At 44.3% G+C, this 16,500-nt stretch overlaps 1 protein-coding gene across 1 annotated transcript in view; it reads right to left on the bottom strand.

Moving 5' to 3' along the window:
- The window catches only part of LOC126281214 (WD repeat-containing protein 81), a 253,643-nt gene that overhangs the window by 70,564 nt on the left and 166,579 nt on the right, over window positions 1–16,500 (bottom strand). Inside the window, exon 19 of the mRNA XM_049979961.1 lies at window positions 5,886–6,175. Coding sequence (XP_049835918.1) covers window positions 5,886–6,175 — 290 coding nt within the window. The remainder of the gene's footprint in view (window positions 1–5,885; window positions 6,176–16,500) is intronic.

Below are 16,500 nucleotides of genomic sequence, written 5' to 3' on the forward strand. Positions count from 1 at the left end.
TAATCTTCATCTACGTCCTCTTCCATTTCTGTAATATTGCCCTCATGTAGATCGCCCTTGAACCTTTCTGCCTTACCTTCTTTGCTTAGAACTGGTTTTCCATCTGAGCTCTTGATATTAATACAGGTGGTTCTCTTTTCTCCAAAGGTCTCTTTAATTTACTTCTAAGCAGTATCTATCTTACCCCTACTGATAAATGCCTCTACATTCTTACATTTGTCCTCTAGCCATCCCTGTTTAGCCATTTTGCACTTCCTGTCAATCTCATTTTTGAGAATTTGTATTCCTTTTTGCCAGATTCATTTAACGAATTTTTACATTTTGTCCTTCCACCAGTTAAATTCAATATCTCTTCTTTTACCCGTGGCTTCCCCTTTCATTCCTTACCCCCATTCCATATTCAGCTACTACTTCTCCTTCTCTTCCTTTACCTACTACCAAATTCCAGTCCCTCATGACTATTAAATTTTCGTCTCCCTTCACTATCTGAATAATTTCTTTTATCTCATCATACATTTTTTCAGTCTCTTCATCATCTGCGGAGCTAGCTGTCACGTGTAAACTTGTACTACTGTGGTAGGCGTGGGCTTTGTATCTATCTTGGCTACAAAAATGCGTTCACTATGCTGTTCATAGTAGCTTACCTGCACTCCTATTTTTTTTATTCATTATTAAACCTACTCCTTCATTATCTCTACTTGATTTTGTATTTGTAATCCTTTATTCACCTGACCAGAAGACTTGTTTCTCCTGCCATTGAGCTTAACTAATTCCCACTATATCTGGCTTTAACCTATTCATTTCCCTATTTAAATTTTTTAACCTACCTGCCTGATTAAGGGATCTGATATTTCATGCTCCGATCCATAGAATGCCAGTTTTGTTTCTCCTGATAATGATGTTCTCCTGAGTAGTCCCTGCCCGGAGATCCGAATGGGGGACTATTTTACCTCTGGGATATTTTATCCAGTACTAAATACACTTCCAAAAAAGGACTACAGTGACTGCTTCAAAATGTTTTTAAAATGCTTTCGTGAACAATTTTTATAGTCTCAGTTCTAATGGAATGGGGACACACTGTGTAGATCAGTGCACAGACTAATTGACGGTGCTAATGAAAAAGTCTGTCTTGAGCATGTTACTGACAATACTATCAAATGTTCATTATGTGCACATCAGCAGCTGCTGGACATGTACTTTCCGTATCTGCTTTTGCACCAAAAAACACTACAGCTAACTTGCTTGAAGAATTTCCAGAACTATTTTCAGAAGGCATGGGAAAAGCTAATAACTTTGTAGCACACGTTACATTGAAAGATAATGCACAGGCTAAGTTTTTTCAAGCCCGTCCCATTCCAGTTGCTTTAAGAGACAAAGTAGCCACTGAATTGAAAGAATTGCAAGATAATGGTGTAATTTCTCCTATTCAAGTTAGTCAGTGGGCAAGTCCTTTTGTTTTGTTGCCTAAGCCTTCAGGTCGCATTCACATTTGTATTGAATTCAAGTCTGCAGTCAACCCACAGACAGTAGTTGGCGCCTATCCGTTACCTTGCCCTGAGGAACTCATGGACGTGCTTGGTGCTGGAAGTTACTTTTCTAAGATAGATTTGTGTGTTGCCTACTTGTAGATTCCATTGGATGAAGAACCACAGAAAGTGTTTGTTATAAGTACACACTTAGGCCTGTTCAAGTATTTGTCTTTTGGCAGTGCTCTTTCAATGTTACTTGGATCAGCAGACTGCAAAAGTGCCATTTTGCTCAAGCTTCCTTGACAATATTGTCATCTCAGGTCATGCACCAGAGGAGCGTACTGCCAATTTGCATACTCTTTTTTGAGTGTTGTCAGAAGCAGGACTCAAGAGTTGCCTCGAAATACGTGTCTTTTTCAAAATGAACTACAGTACTTACGTCACATGATAAACACTCAAGGTGTGCATCCTCTCCAATCTCATTTTCTTGCAATCTGTGATCTGACTGACCCTCATGATGTATCTGAACTGCTGTCAGCACTAGGCAAGATGCCATACTACATTTGGTTCATACCAAATGCCACTCAGATCAATGCTTTATTGCATCACTTGCATCACAAAAATTATTTTTTGTGTAGACTATTGACTGTCAAGATGCATTTCATAAACTCAAAAATGCTTTGTTTAGTGACAGATGTTTTGTGAATTTTGACCCTGCCACCTGGTTGATTTGCAAGTCGACATTTCTTCCTACAGAATCGGTGATGCACTTTAACACAGAATTGGTGAACAAGACAGGCCTATTGTTTTTGCCTCAAAGTTGTTAATTCAAACTCAGTGTAATTACTCTCAAGTTGTAAAAGAAGTTCTCGTTATTGTGTACATTGTAACAAAATTCCAGCACTATTTGTATGGTTGCAAGTTTTATTTAGCACAAGCCTTTGCAGTCTTTGTTTCATCTGTCAAAGATGATTCCCACAAGCACTGCTCAGAATTTGCAATGATGGGCTTTGTTGCTCTTGCAGAATCAGTAGAAATTGTGTAGACATACTGCACAGCATGGCAATGCAGACGCTCTAGCTCAACCTTTCGATTGGCCCAGACTCTGATTTTGATGCATCTGCTACATTTTGTTGCCAAATCGATACATAGGACTCAGATTTGCTGAAATCTTTTCCCTTGCACTACAGAAAAACTGCACAGGCCACAGAAGCAGACTTTGACCTCAAGATTTTGTTGTTTTACATTTGCATGTGTTGGCCTTGTTGATTGAACAGTATCCGGAACTCAGTTGTGCGATGATATTTTGCACATCGGCATAACCTTACAATTCAACAGGGTGTGATTCTAGTTCAAAATGACAGTGGACAATCGCATGTGCTTATTTCCAAAGTGTTGCAAAAGAATGTGTTGTGATTGCTCCACCAGGGATATTGGGGAATAATTCGCACCAAACAGTTAGTGTGCTGGCACTCTACTTGGCAGGGCACGAAAGTCCATACTGATTAGATGACATCACAGAGTCTTCCATGCGTGAAAAACCAATCTGATCCACCACAGACATTCTCAGCTTGACGTAAGACTCTGTCACCATGGCAACTAGTGCAGACTGACTTTGCAGGACCATTCTGGAACACTCATTGCCTCATGTGGTAGGCTCTTAGCAAGTTACCATTTGCGGTGCCTATGGCTTCAACCACATCACATAGCACCATTCAAGTGATGTCCTCTATATTTTGCATAGAAGGTTTGCTAGAAGTACTTGTGTCGAACAATGGACCACAGTTCACTCCATGTGATTTTGAACAGCTTCGTGAATGAAATGGTATTCTTCATCCAACAAGTGCTCCGTTTCACCCCCAGTCCAATGGAGAAGCAGAATGCTTCATACACAGTTTGGAGCAACAGATGGCCAAGATTCACACCACTTACACATGGGAACAGGCACTGCAACCCATTCTCACCTCGTATTGCTTCCACCCATGAGACGTACCCTCACTGGTGGAACTTCTGCATGGCTGCCACCTTCTGATGCTGTTCCAATTGCTACATCCACCGCAGCATCCGGCGCTGCCAATGGTCTGCAAGTATTGCTTTGCGCCACATGATCTTGTTCTTTCCAGGGCTTATGTCAACTGTGGGCACTGGGAAAGAGGCATGTTTCAGGAGTGCATTGGCTCTTTTATGTACTTGATTGAAGGTCCTCATGGTTGGCAGTGCCACCACCATAACCAAATTCGTGCATGTCATTTTCCCCGTGATTCTGCTACTTTTCTTTCCCCAGATTCACAGACTCATGGGACCACGTGTCCTTTGCCACTAGGGCACCCCAGGAGGAGCAGATGGACAATGCACCCTCATCCCCATTCACAGACCCAATGGACCTGGACCCACCATTGCCATCGCCGTCATCGCCCCAGGTCATGCCTTCAGGTCTGGACATGTGCGCCAGCAGCAATTTTCCAGAGGAGGTTCCTATTGCCTCGCAAGCCAGATGGTGGGGTATGGTCGGGAGTACGTCGTTCTCCACAGTCACGGTTTCCAGCTCATCTCAATGTCCACAGTCCCGTCTCCCTCCCCGTTGTTATTCGCATCTTCCCTGCACAACAACGATGCAGCATTTTGAGGGGGGGAGGGGGGGGGGGGGAGGAACATGCTGTCACCACCACACAGGTCAGTAAAGATGTAGCAAAAAGATTGATAGTAGATGCTGGTTCAAGATCATCTATCAGGAGAGAGGCCAAAGAAAGATTGCAAGCAATGTGCTGCCAACCCCTTCTCGACCGCAATTATTTAGATCACTGCCACTGAACTGAGGTACTCTCAGTCACTACCTGAGTCGGTCTCAGTTACTACCTTACTATCTCAGTCTCAGTCTCAGTCACCAATGCAGTCACTCCGTCACTAGCTCAGTCACTGACACACCTACTCGCACTCCAGTTTGGTGACTGTCATTCATCACATAGTGGGAATGCACTATGCAGCAGTGAGGTTGACATGAACTATTCTGGAGGAGCTTGTACCACAACACATGGACACTGTAAAGTTAAGTAGCAGCTATCCGTTTAAGTAGATAAAGAACCCTGTTCATGCATGTGTGCAGTTGTTTCATAGAAAGAGGACAGTGGCCCTCAAACAACATCCTCTTCCTTGATTCATATGGAAGAGATACTAGAGTGCCAACAAGGACACAACAACAACAACAATAATCATCAAAAATCATGAAATATATGACTAAGAAAGTCAGAATATGGGGAAATAATAAAACTGTGATTCCACTTTAATTGTATTGTCGAATTTTTATTCCCCCCCCCCCCACCCCACTAGTCTAGGCCTTAAACCAAACCTAGCCATGAGAAAACTAATAAGTTACATATATAGTTGCTGCAGAATGCAGTATGAGCACTATATATGTACAACTAATTACTAATGGCGAAACATTATGGAAAGCAAGAATTTGTTGAGAAGTTTAGACTCTATGCACATAAAATATATTTTGTTTATATAGTGACTGACAAAACTTTTGTATTATTTGTGATGGTTGAGACTGCTGATGATAGCTGATGGTGTGCCAAATCATTCACCCGCACACTTACTTTGACAATTCAAGTGGTATATGTATACTGGAACATGGTGCTCAACATACTACAGGTCAGAGTACGTCATCTTACTGATTGAAGCACAACCAAAGGACAGAGACACTCTGTCACCACAACTTTCAGGTATGATGATGAAGGGTAAATATATCAATCTGAGTTAAGGGATCCTGGTCAGGAAGTGACCAAGCCACAAGTTATAATTGAAAATCGTTCTGATACCTCTTGCACTGGACCTCTTCTTCTGCTGGCTCTTTGATTTTCACATTTTGGGAGGAGGGAGTATGGAACAATATAAGAAAAAATTGTCTAGTACACACAAACTCTATAATGCCCACCTAGCTATGGGCAATTGTTCAGTAGAAGAAATGTACTTCATACTAGCAAAGATGAACAATTATTTACAGCTCTTCAGGTATGCACTTTACATGCCACGTTGACTGCACTTCTTTTGCCTAGTTTTGGTCAGTTATACTTCCTACTAAAATTAGAAAAGCAAAGAGCTTGCAGTAGAGGAAATTCACTGTCAGCTTTTCATTTACTACTTTTGACTCTGTCATTTCCTGACCACAGTCCCTCACCTCAGATTAATACATATACTCTTCTCCATCAACTCTGAAAATCTGTAACATCATCAAAGAATCGTCCTGTATACAAGCAAAATATACTTACATATGTGAAAAATTCAGACAATAAACTTCTTTAGAAAGTTTACAAATAAGAATGTCTACAAATTAAAAATGAAGAAATCAAAATCAATATTAATTTCTAATTTTGTGTGGCTCAATTAGTGAATTTGCAAGAACATTCAATAAAATACCTTGTAGCAGCTTCTTTTGTAGATGAATTCACAGACTGGGCACCCTGTAATGAATCATCGAGTGCACAGCGCATGAAGGCTTTGTCGAAGGCAAGAAAAAATCTCTGCAGTAGAGGTACTGCTAGATGGCGTCGAGACATCTCTTGACCGATCCTCAATGCAACAACATAAATGGCATCAGCAAATTTCCGAGCAACAGCTGAACGTGCTGCTGCACCAGATGGAAATACTGTGCGTGTTGTTGATAAAAGTCTGACAACAGGGTTTAGCACAGATTTCAAAATAACATCCTGGAAAGAAAAGTCATGTGAATTTTAGTAATTTCTTAGGCTAGTTTTTCAGACTAGTTAGTTAGATCATTACTTATTACTAATATTATTATTATTCATAATTGTGATACAAATGTAACAAGCTAAAGAAATATCCTCAGGTGTTTAAGAAGAAAACTGCAAGCAAGCTACACTGTGGACCATTCACAGGCATCATCGAATTGGAGAGTAAGTGAGGAATGGTATATTATGATGTTGCCATTGTAATTGGAAGACCATCACTTTGGCAGGAAGCAAAGAAATTATATGTGGATTATGATACCTCAGTTACAAAACTTCTACTTATTAAGATGCATAAATGGAACTGTGGGCAACTACCACACGCTTTGAAGTTCTAGAATGCTCATACTAGATATAATAAACTATACTGCACCAGTGTAATGTCCTGGCAGTTTGTTGTGTGAAATGCTCATATTTACTTGTGAATGAAATCTCATTGCTTCCAGCATGGATTAAAGGGAGGAGACACAAGGCAGTATTGTTGCTTTGTCAGCTGTGGTCATCCTTTTCCTAGCTTGGATGCTGCCTTCAGATAGTTTGTGGAAGTTTCTACACCATATCATTAATTAACTTCATGCTAGGACCTCATAATATGGCAAGGGGTAGAAACTTACTTACAATAATGCATAGAAGATCATTTGGGGGACAAGGGTGTGGGGGGGGGGGGGAGAGGGAGGAGAGAGGGAGAGAGGGGGAGAGGAGGAGGGAGGGAGGGACGGAGGGGATGGGGTTGGGGGAGGGAGAGAGGGGGAGAGGAGGGAGGGAGGGATGGAGGGGATGGGGTTGGGGGAGGGAGAGGGGGAGGGAGAGGAGGAGGGAGAGGAGGAGGGAGAGGAGGATGGGGACAGAGAGGAGGAGGGAGATGGGGGGAGGGAGATGGGGGAGAGAGTGGGGAGGGAGAGGGGGAGGGAGATGGGGTAGGGAGTAGAGGGGGAGGGAGTAGAGGGGGAGGGAGTAGAGGCGGATCGTAGAGGGAGCAGGGTGGAGAGGGGTGGTGGTGTCGGGGGGGGGGGGACTGGAGGGGGGAAGGGGAGGGTGAGGGGAGAGGAGGGTGAGATAATCATATTTTTTGAAAAAATGGTAAAGCTCCATGAAACTGTCTTCATACCTCTCCTAGGTTAATCACAATAGCAGAGAAAATTGTGTAACTATGTTTATCAAACAGTACCCATGATTAGAACAAGAAAGAGCACAAATGATACAATTTCTTGTCATTGAACAAAACACACTATTTGGTGCCTTTCTGACTTACACTGTAGTTACAGACACAAAAAGTATTTTATTCAGAGAAACAAATAATATCTTGAAATCAATGTTGTTCAACCAACACTACTAAGGCTGTTGTTTATTCCTGTTAGATGATGCATTTATATGAGAACAAGCATACAAAACATACATAAATACTAAAATAACATATTTATAAGAGGAAGAAAGAAAGCGAAAATCATTTTAAACTGTTACATGTAAAAATAGACGATGCTCTGAGATCAAAGAAAGTAACTGCAGAGAATGACACTATTTATACAAAAGGATTCAAAGGAAGGATGATCAGAGATGGAGCAAGTGTTCATAAAAGGCAAGAATGGGGAAGGGATTTGATTCAGTTCTTTTCAGAAGAACCATGGAAAAACCTAAATCTGGATGGCCAGATGTCCTTCTGAATGCAACTCCAGCCTTTTAACCGTTGCTCCACTTAATTCCCTCCTTCCAAGACCATCTCAACCATTGATGAAATATAAGGACACAGGATACTTATAAATAATGGAAAAATAGAAATTATTTGATGAATTTATTAAATTCTATAGTCTTCCCTGATTACACTGATATATACATTATAGGGTTTCAAATGAAAAATGGAAAAATGACCTATATATACCAAATTTTAATGTTATAAATAAAATAAAAAGAAACTTCCACATGGGAAAAATATATTAAAAACAAAGATTCCAAGACTTACCAAGCGGGAAAGCGCCGGCAGACAGGCACATGAACAATACACACAGAATTGCTAGCTTTCGCAACCGATGGTTGCTTCTTCAGGAAGGAGAGGGAAAGACGAAAGGATGTGGGTTTTAAGGGAGAGGGTAAGGAGTCATTCCAATCGCGGGAGCGGAAAGAGTTCCCTTAGGGGAAAAAAAGGACAGATGTACACTCGCGCACACACACACACACATATCCATCCGCACATACACAGACACAAGCAGACATATTTAAAGGCAAAGAGTAAGGGCAGAGATGTCAGTCGAGGCGGAAGCACAGAGGCAAAGAAGTTGTTGAAAGACAGGTGAGGTATGAGCGGCGGCAACTTGAAATTAACGGAGGTTGAGGCCTGGCGGATATCGAGAAGAGAGGATATACTGAAGGGCAAGTTCCCATCTCCGGAGTTCGGATAGGTTGGTGTTGGTGGGAAGTATCCAGATAACTCGGACGGTGTAACACTGTGCCAAGATGTGATGGCCGTGCATCAAGGCATGTTTAGCCACAGGGTGATCCTCATTACCAACAAACACTGTCTGTCTGTGTCCATTCATGCGAATGGACAGTTTGTTGCTGGTCATTCCCACATAGTAAGCGTCACAGTGCAGGCAGGTCAGTTGGTAAATCACGTGGGTGCTTTCACACGTGGCTCTCCCTTTGATTGTGTACACCTTCCGGGTTACAGGACTGGAGTAGGTGGTGGTGGGAGGGTGCGTAGGACAGGTTTTACACCGGAGGGCGGTTGCAAGGGTAGGAGCCAGAGGGTAGGGAAGGTGGTTTGGGGATTTCATAGGGATGAACCAAGAGGTTACGAAGGTTAGGTGGACGGCAGAAAGACACTCTTGGTGGAGTGGGGAGGATTTCATGAAGGATTGATCTCATTTCGGGGCAGGATTTTAGGAAGTCGTATCCCTGCTGGAGAGCCACATTCAAGGTCTGATCCAGTCCCGGGAAGTATTCTGTCAAAAGTGGGGCACTTTTGGGGTTCTTCTGTGAGAGGTTCTGGGTTTGAGGGGATGAGGAAGTGGCTCTGGTTATCTGCTTCTGTACCAGGTTGGGAGGGTAGTTGCGGGATGCGAAAGCTGTTTTCAGGTTGTTGGTGTAATGGTCGAGGGATTCAGGACTGGAGCAGATTCGTTTGCCACGAAGGCCTAGGCTGTAGGGAAGGGACCGTTTGATATGGAATGGGTGGCAGCTGTCATAATGGAGGTACTGTTGGTTGTTGGTGGGTTTGATGTGGCCGGATGTGTGCAGCTGGCCATTGGACAGATGGAGGTCAACGTCTAGGAAAGTGGCATGGGATTTGGAGTAGGACCAGGTGAATCTGATGGAACCAAAGGAGTTGTGGTTGGAGAGGAAATTCTGGAGTTGTTCTTCACTGTGAGTCCAGATCATGAAGATGTCATCAATAAATCTGTACCAAACTTTGGGTTGGCAGGCTTGGGTAACCAAGAAGGCTTCCTCTAAGCGACCCATAAATAGGTTGGCATACGAGGGGGCCATCCTGGTACCCATGGCTGTTCCCTTTAATTGTTGGTATGTCTGGCCTTCGAAAGTGAAGAAGTTGTGGGTCAGGATGAAGCTGGCTAAGGTGACGAGGAAAGAGGTTTTAGGTAGGGTGGCAGGTGATCGGCGTGAAAGGAAGTGCTCCATTGCAGCGAGGCCCTGGACGTGCGGGATATTCGTGTATAGGGAAGTGGCATCAATGGTTACAAGGATGGTTTCCGGGGGTAACAGACTAGGTACGGATTCCAGGCGTTCGAGAAAGTGGTTGGTGTCTTTGATGAAGGATGGGAGACTGCATGTAATGGGTTGAAGGTGTTGATCTACGTAGGCAGAGATACGTTCTGTGGGGGCTTGGTAACCAGCTACAATGGGGCGGCCAGGATGTTTGGGTTTGTGAATTTTAGGAAGTAGGTAGAAGGTAGGAGTGCGAAGTGTCGGTGGGGTGAGGACTTTGATGGAGTCAGGTGAAAGGTTTTGTAGGGGGCCTAAGGTTCTGAGGATTCCTTGAAGCTCCGCCTGGACATCAGGAATGGGATTACCTTGGCAAACTTTGTATGTAGAGTTGTCTGAAAGCTGACGCAGTCCCTCAGCCACATACTCCCGACGATCAAGTACCACGGTCGTGGAACCCTTGTCAGCCGGAAGAATGATGATGGATCGGTCAGCTTTCAGATCACGGATAGCCTGGGCTTCGGCTGTGGTGATGTTGGGAGTAGGATTAAGGTTTTTCAAGAATGATTGAGAGGCAAGGCTGGAAGTGAGAAATTCCTGGAAGGTTTGGAGAGGGTATTTTGAGGAAGAGGAGGTGGGTCCCGCTGTGATGGAGGACGGAACTGTTGCAGGCAGGGTTCAATTTGGATAGTGTCTTGGGGAGTTGGATCATTAGGAGTGGGATCAGGATTGTTTTTCTTCATGGCAATGTGATATTTCCAGCAGAGACTACGAGTGTAGGACAGTAAATCTTTGACAAGGGCAGTTTGGTTGAACCTGGGAGTGGGGCTGAAGGTGAGGCCTTTTGATAGGACAGAGGTTTCGGATTGGGAGAGGGGTTTGGAGGAAAGGTTAACTACTGAATTGAGGTGTTGTGGTTCCAGATTGTGTTGACTAGATTTTGAGGTGTTGGGGGGAGTGGAGCTGGAAGTGGGAGATAGAGTAGATGGGAGAGACTGGGTCTGTGTGCAATGAGAGGAGGTTGAGGTTTGTTGGAAAGGTTGTGGGGGGTGAGTGAGTTGCCTTTCCGGAGGTGGGAAACCAGGAGATTGGATAGTTTTTTGAGGTGGAGGGTGGCATGTTGTTCTAACTTGCGGTTGGCCTGTAGGAGGATGCTATGTACAGCCGGTGTGGATGTGGGAGAGGAAAGATTGAGGACTTTGATTTGGGATAGGAGTTGACGGGTGTGTTCATTGGCCGAGTCGATGTATAGGTGAAGGATTAGGCGGGTGAGGGCTATGGATTGTGCTGTTTGGAACTGGTATAAGGACTGATGGAAAGAAGGATTGCAGCCAGAGATGGGAACTTTAAGTGTGAGGCCTTCGGGAGTAATGCCAAATGTCAGACAAGCCTGAGTGAATAAAATATGGGAGCGTAATCTGGCTAGGGTGAAGGCATGTTTGCGGAGGGAATGTAAATAAAATTTAATGGGGTCGTTGTAGGGATGTTGTGAGGTTGACATGGTATCAGTAGCCAGCTTCATCCTGACCCACAACTTCTTCACTTTTGAAGGCCAGACATACCAACAATTAAAGGGAACAGCCATGGGTACCAGGATGGCCCCCTCGTATGCCAACCTATTTATGGGTCGCTTAGAGGAAGCCTTCTTGGTTACCCAAGCCTGCCAACCCAAAGTTTGGTACAGATTTATTGATGACATCTTCATGATCTGGACTCACAGTGAAGAACAACTCCAGAATTTCCTCTCCAACCTCAACTCCTTTGGTTCCATCAGATTCACCTGGTCCTACTCCAAATCCCATGCCACTTTCCTAGACGTTGACCTCCATCTGTTCAATGGCCAGCTGCACACATCCGGCCACATCAAACCCACCAACAACCAACAGTACCTCCATTATGACAGCTGCCACCCATTCCATATCAAACGGTCCCTTCCCTACAGCCTAGGCCTTCGTGGCAAACGAATCTGCTCCAGTCCTGAATCTCTCGACCATTACACCAACAACCTGAAAACAGCTTTCGCATCCTGCAACTACCCTCCCAACCTGGTACAGAAGCAGATAACCAGAGCCACTTCCTCATCCCCTCAAACCCAGAACCTCTCACAGAAGAACCCCAAAAGTGCCCCACTTTTGACAGAATACTTCCTGGGACTGGATCAGACCTTGAATGTGGCTCTCCAGCAGGGATACGACTTCCTAAAATCCTGCCCCGAAATGAGATCAATCCTTCATGAAATCCTCCCCACTCCACCAAGAGTGTCTTTCCGCCGTCCACCTAACCTTCGTAACCTCTTGGTTCATCCCTATGAAATCCCCAAACCACTTTCCCTACCCTCTGGCTCCTACCCTTGCAACCGCCCCCGGTGTAAAACCTGTCCTATGCACCCTCCCACCACCACCTACTCCAGTCCTGTAACCCGGAAGGTGTACACGATCAAAGGGAGAGCCACGTGTGAAAGCACCCACGTGATTTACCAACTGACCTGCCTGCACTGTGACGCTTTCTATGTGGGAATGACCAGCAACAATCTGTCCATTCGCATGAATGGACACAGACAGACAGTGTTTGTTGGTAATGAGGATCACCCTGTGGCTAAACATGCCTTGATGCACGGCCAGCACATCTTGGCACAGTGTTACACCGTCCGAGTTATCTGGATACTTCCCACCAACACCAACCTATCCGAACTCCGGAGATGGGAACTCGCCCTTCAGTATATCCTCTCTTCTCGATATCCGCCAGGCCTCAACCTCCGCTAATTTCAAGTTGCCGCCGCTCATACCTCACCTGTCTTTCAACAACTTCTTTGCCTCTGTGCTTCCGCCTCGACTGACATCTCTGCCCTTACTCTTTGCCTTTAAATATGTCTGCTTGTGTCTGTGTATGTGCGGATGGATATGTGTGTGTGCGTGCGAGTGTACATCTGTCCTTTTTTTCCCCTAAGGGAACTCTTTCCGCTCCCGGGATTGGAATGACTCCTTACCCTCTGCCTTAAAACCCACATCCTTTCGTCTTTCCCTCTCCTTCCTGAAGAAGCAACCATCGGTTGCGAAAGCTAGCAATTCTGTGTGTGTGTTTGTGTGTTTTGTTCATGTGCCTGTCTGCCGGCGCTTTCCCGCTTGGTAAGTCTTGGAATCTTTGTTTTTAATAAATTGTAATGTTGCAGTCATGTATGCCACCATGCCCCCTTTACCCTTTATTTAGATTACATTCGATTCATTTTTTTTTCCATAGACACAAGAAATGAGATGATTCTCGTGGGGGTGGAACTTGTCAGAAAGTATAACATAAAACATTTGAATATCATACTTACTACCCTGATCATTTGTCAGGAGATAGTCAAAACAGGTTAATACAATGCAGTAAACTGGAACAGCTATTATTTACAGAATTAACACACTGTCAGAACGAAACACTGTTATGCACTATAAATAAATTTATCATACAAAAAATGTGTTTTGTTCATGTGCCTGTCTGCCGGCGCTTTCCCGCTTGGTAAGTCTTGGAATCTTTGTTTTTAATATATTTTTCCCATGTGGAAGTTTCTTTTTATTTTATTTACATCATCATTAATTTGAACCCACCAATTACGTTTGTTATTGTCTCTGTTGCATTTCGAAATCTTCTCTATCGTCTTACTTTCTCTTTTCGTTTTTACAAGAAGTTTCACTTTGTATTCATCTTCCATTTTTCCGTAATCTACCATACATTTTATCCTGCCTAATTATACTCAATAATACGTAATTTACTTCCAAACCATAACCTAAAATTTTCAACCGCTGCTATAAAATCATTGTTCCAAGTTTACAAACATTTCGTGTAAACTCGTGAATACTATTTCACAGCTTCAGTTCCTTTCACCCATTACACAACCATCTCAGTTTTTTCTAACAACTTTCGTTTTACTTCCATTCCCGTTTTTCCCACATAACCGATCATTTTTTAGCAGCTTCCCACAGGTTTACACTTTATTATTTCTTCATCAAACAATTGTTAGCCTCATTCTCATAACCTGCCAGTACATAACCAGTCCTTTGAATACATTTACACACATATTCTTCGAGATTTTATTCAAAAAATTTTTTCGAATTTTATTTTTTCGGAAATTATTTTTTCGAAACTTTTTTCGAAAAAAAATTTTTTTTCGAAATTTTCTAGAATTTCCCCACCCTTTAACGTGATATGGAGACAACATAACCACCCAACCTTTGCAACCATTGTTGTTCACCAACCTAAGTTCTGCACATGATCAACATAGCTCATCTCAAACCAACACTTTTTCGACTTTTTTCACACCTTTATCTCTCCCTATATAAATCTCTATTTACTTTCACTTTAACCTATTACCCTTTCCACCTACTGATACCATGTCAACCTCACAACATCCCTACAACGACCCCATTAAATTTTATTTACATTCCCTCCGCAAACATGCCTTCACCCTAGCCAGATTACGCTCCCATATTTTATTCACTCAGGCTTGTCTGACATTTGGCATTACTCCCGAAGGCCTCACACTTAAAGTTCCCATCTCTGGCTGCAATCCTTCTTTCCATCAGTCCTTATACCAGTTCCAAACAGCACAATCCACAGCCCTCACCCGCCTAATCCTTCACCTATACATCGACTCGGCCAATGAACACACCCGTCAACTCCTATCCCAAATCAAAGTCCTCAATCTTTCCTCTCCCACATCCACACCGGTTGTACATAGCATCCTCCTACAGGCCAACCGCAAATTAGAACAACATGCCACCCTCCACCTCAAAAAACTATCCAATCTCCTGGTTTCCCACCTCCGGAAAGGCAACTCACTCACCCCCCACAACCTTTCCAACAAACCTCAACCTCCTCTCATTGCACACAGACCCAGTCTCTCCCATCTACTCAATCTCCCACTTCCAGCTCCACTCCCCCCAACACCTCAAAATTCTAGTCAACACAATCTGGAACCACAACACCCCAATTCAGTAGTTAACCTTTCCTCCAAACCCCTCTCCCAATCTGAAACCTCTGTCCTATCCAAAGGCCTCACCTTCAGCCCCACTCCCAGGTTCAACCAAACTGCCCTTGTCAAAGATTTACTGTCCTACACTCGTAGTCTCTGCTGGAAATATCACTTTGCCACGAAGAAAAACAATCCTGATCCCACTCCTAATGATCCAACTCCCCAAGACACTATCCAAATTGAACCCTGCCTGCAACAGTTCCGTCCTCCATCACAGCGGGACCCACCTCCTCTTCCTCAAAATCACCCTCTCCAAACCTTCCAGGAATTTCTCACTTCCAGCCTTGCCTCTCAATCATTCTTGAAAAACCTTAATCCTACTCCCAACATCACCACAGCCGAAGCCCAGGCTATCCGTGATCTGAAAGCTGACCGATCCATCATCATTCTTCCGGCTGACAAGGGTTCCACGACCGTGGTACTTGATCGTCGAGAGTATGTGGCTGAGGGACTGCGTCAGCTTTCAGACAACTCTACATACAAAGTTTGCCAAGGTAATCCCATTCCTGATGTCCAGGCGGAGCTTCAAGGAATCCTCAGAACCTTAGGCCCCCTACAAAACCTTTCACCTGACTCCATCAAAGTCCTCACCCCACCGACACCTCGCACTCCTACCTTCTACCTACTTCCTAAAATTCACAAACCCAAACTTCCTGGCCGCCCCATTGTAGCTGGTTACCAAGCCCCCACAGAACGTATCTCTGCCTACGTAGATCAACACCTTCAACCCATTACATGCAGTCTCCCATCCTTCATCAAAGACACCAACCACTTTCTCGAACGCCTGGAATCCGTACCTAGTCTGTTACCCCCGGAAACCATCCTTGTAACCATTGATGCCACTTCCCTATACACGAATATCCCGCATGTCCAGGGCCTCGCTGCAATGGAGCACTTCCTTTCACGCCGATCACCTGCCACCCTACCTAAAACCTCTTTCCTCGTCACCTTAGCCAGCTTCATCCTGACCCACAACTTCTTCACTTTCGAAGGCCAGACATACCAACAATTAAAGGGAACAGCCATGGGTACCAGGATGGCCCCCTCGTATGCCAACCTATTTATGGGTCGCTTAGAGGAAGCCTTCTTGGTTACCCAAGCCTGCCAACCCAAAGTTTGGTACAGATTTATTGATGACATCTTCATGATCTGAACTCACAGTGAAGAACAACTCCAGAATTTCCTCTCCAACCTCAACTCCTTTGGTTCCATCAGATTCACCTGGTCCTACTCCAAATCCCATGCCACTTTCCTAGATGTTGACCTCCATCTGTCCAATGGCCAGCTGCACACATCCGGCCACATCAAACCCACCAACAACCAACAGTACCTCCATTATGACAGCTGCCACCCATTCCATATCAAACGGTCCCTTCCCTACAGCCTAGGCCTTCGTGGCAAACGAATCTGCTCCAGTCCTGAATCCCTCGACCATTACACCAACAACCTGAAAACAGCTTTCGCATCCCGCAACTACCCTCCCAACCTGGTACAGAAGCAGATAACCAGAGCCACTTCCTCATCCCCTCAAACCCAGAACCTCTCACAGAAGAACCCCAAAAGTGCCCCACTTTTGACAGAATACATCCCGGGACTGGATCAGACCTTGAATGTGGCTCTC

This window comes from Schistocerca gregaria, chromosome 7 (genome assembly GCF_023897955.1).
Source record: "Schistocerca gregaria isolate iqSchGreg1 chromosome 7, iqSchGreg1.2, whole genome shotgun sequence".
NCBI lineage: Eukaryota > Metazoa > Arthropoda > Insecta > Orthoptera > Acrididae > Schistocerca > Schistocerca gregaria.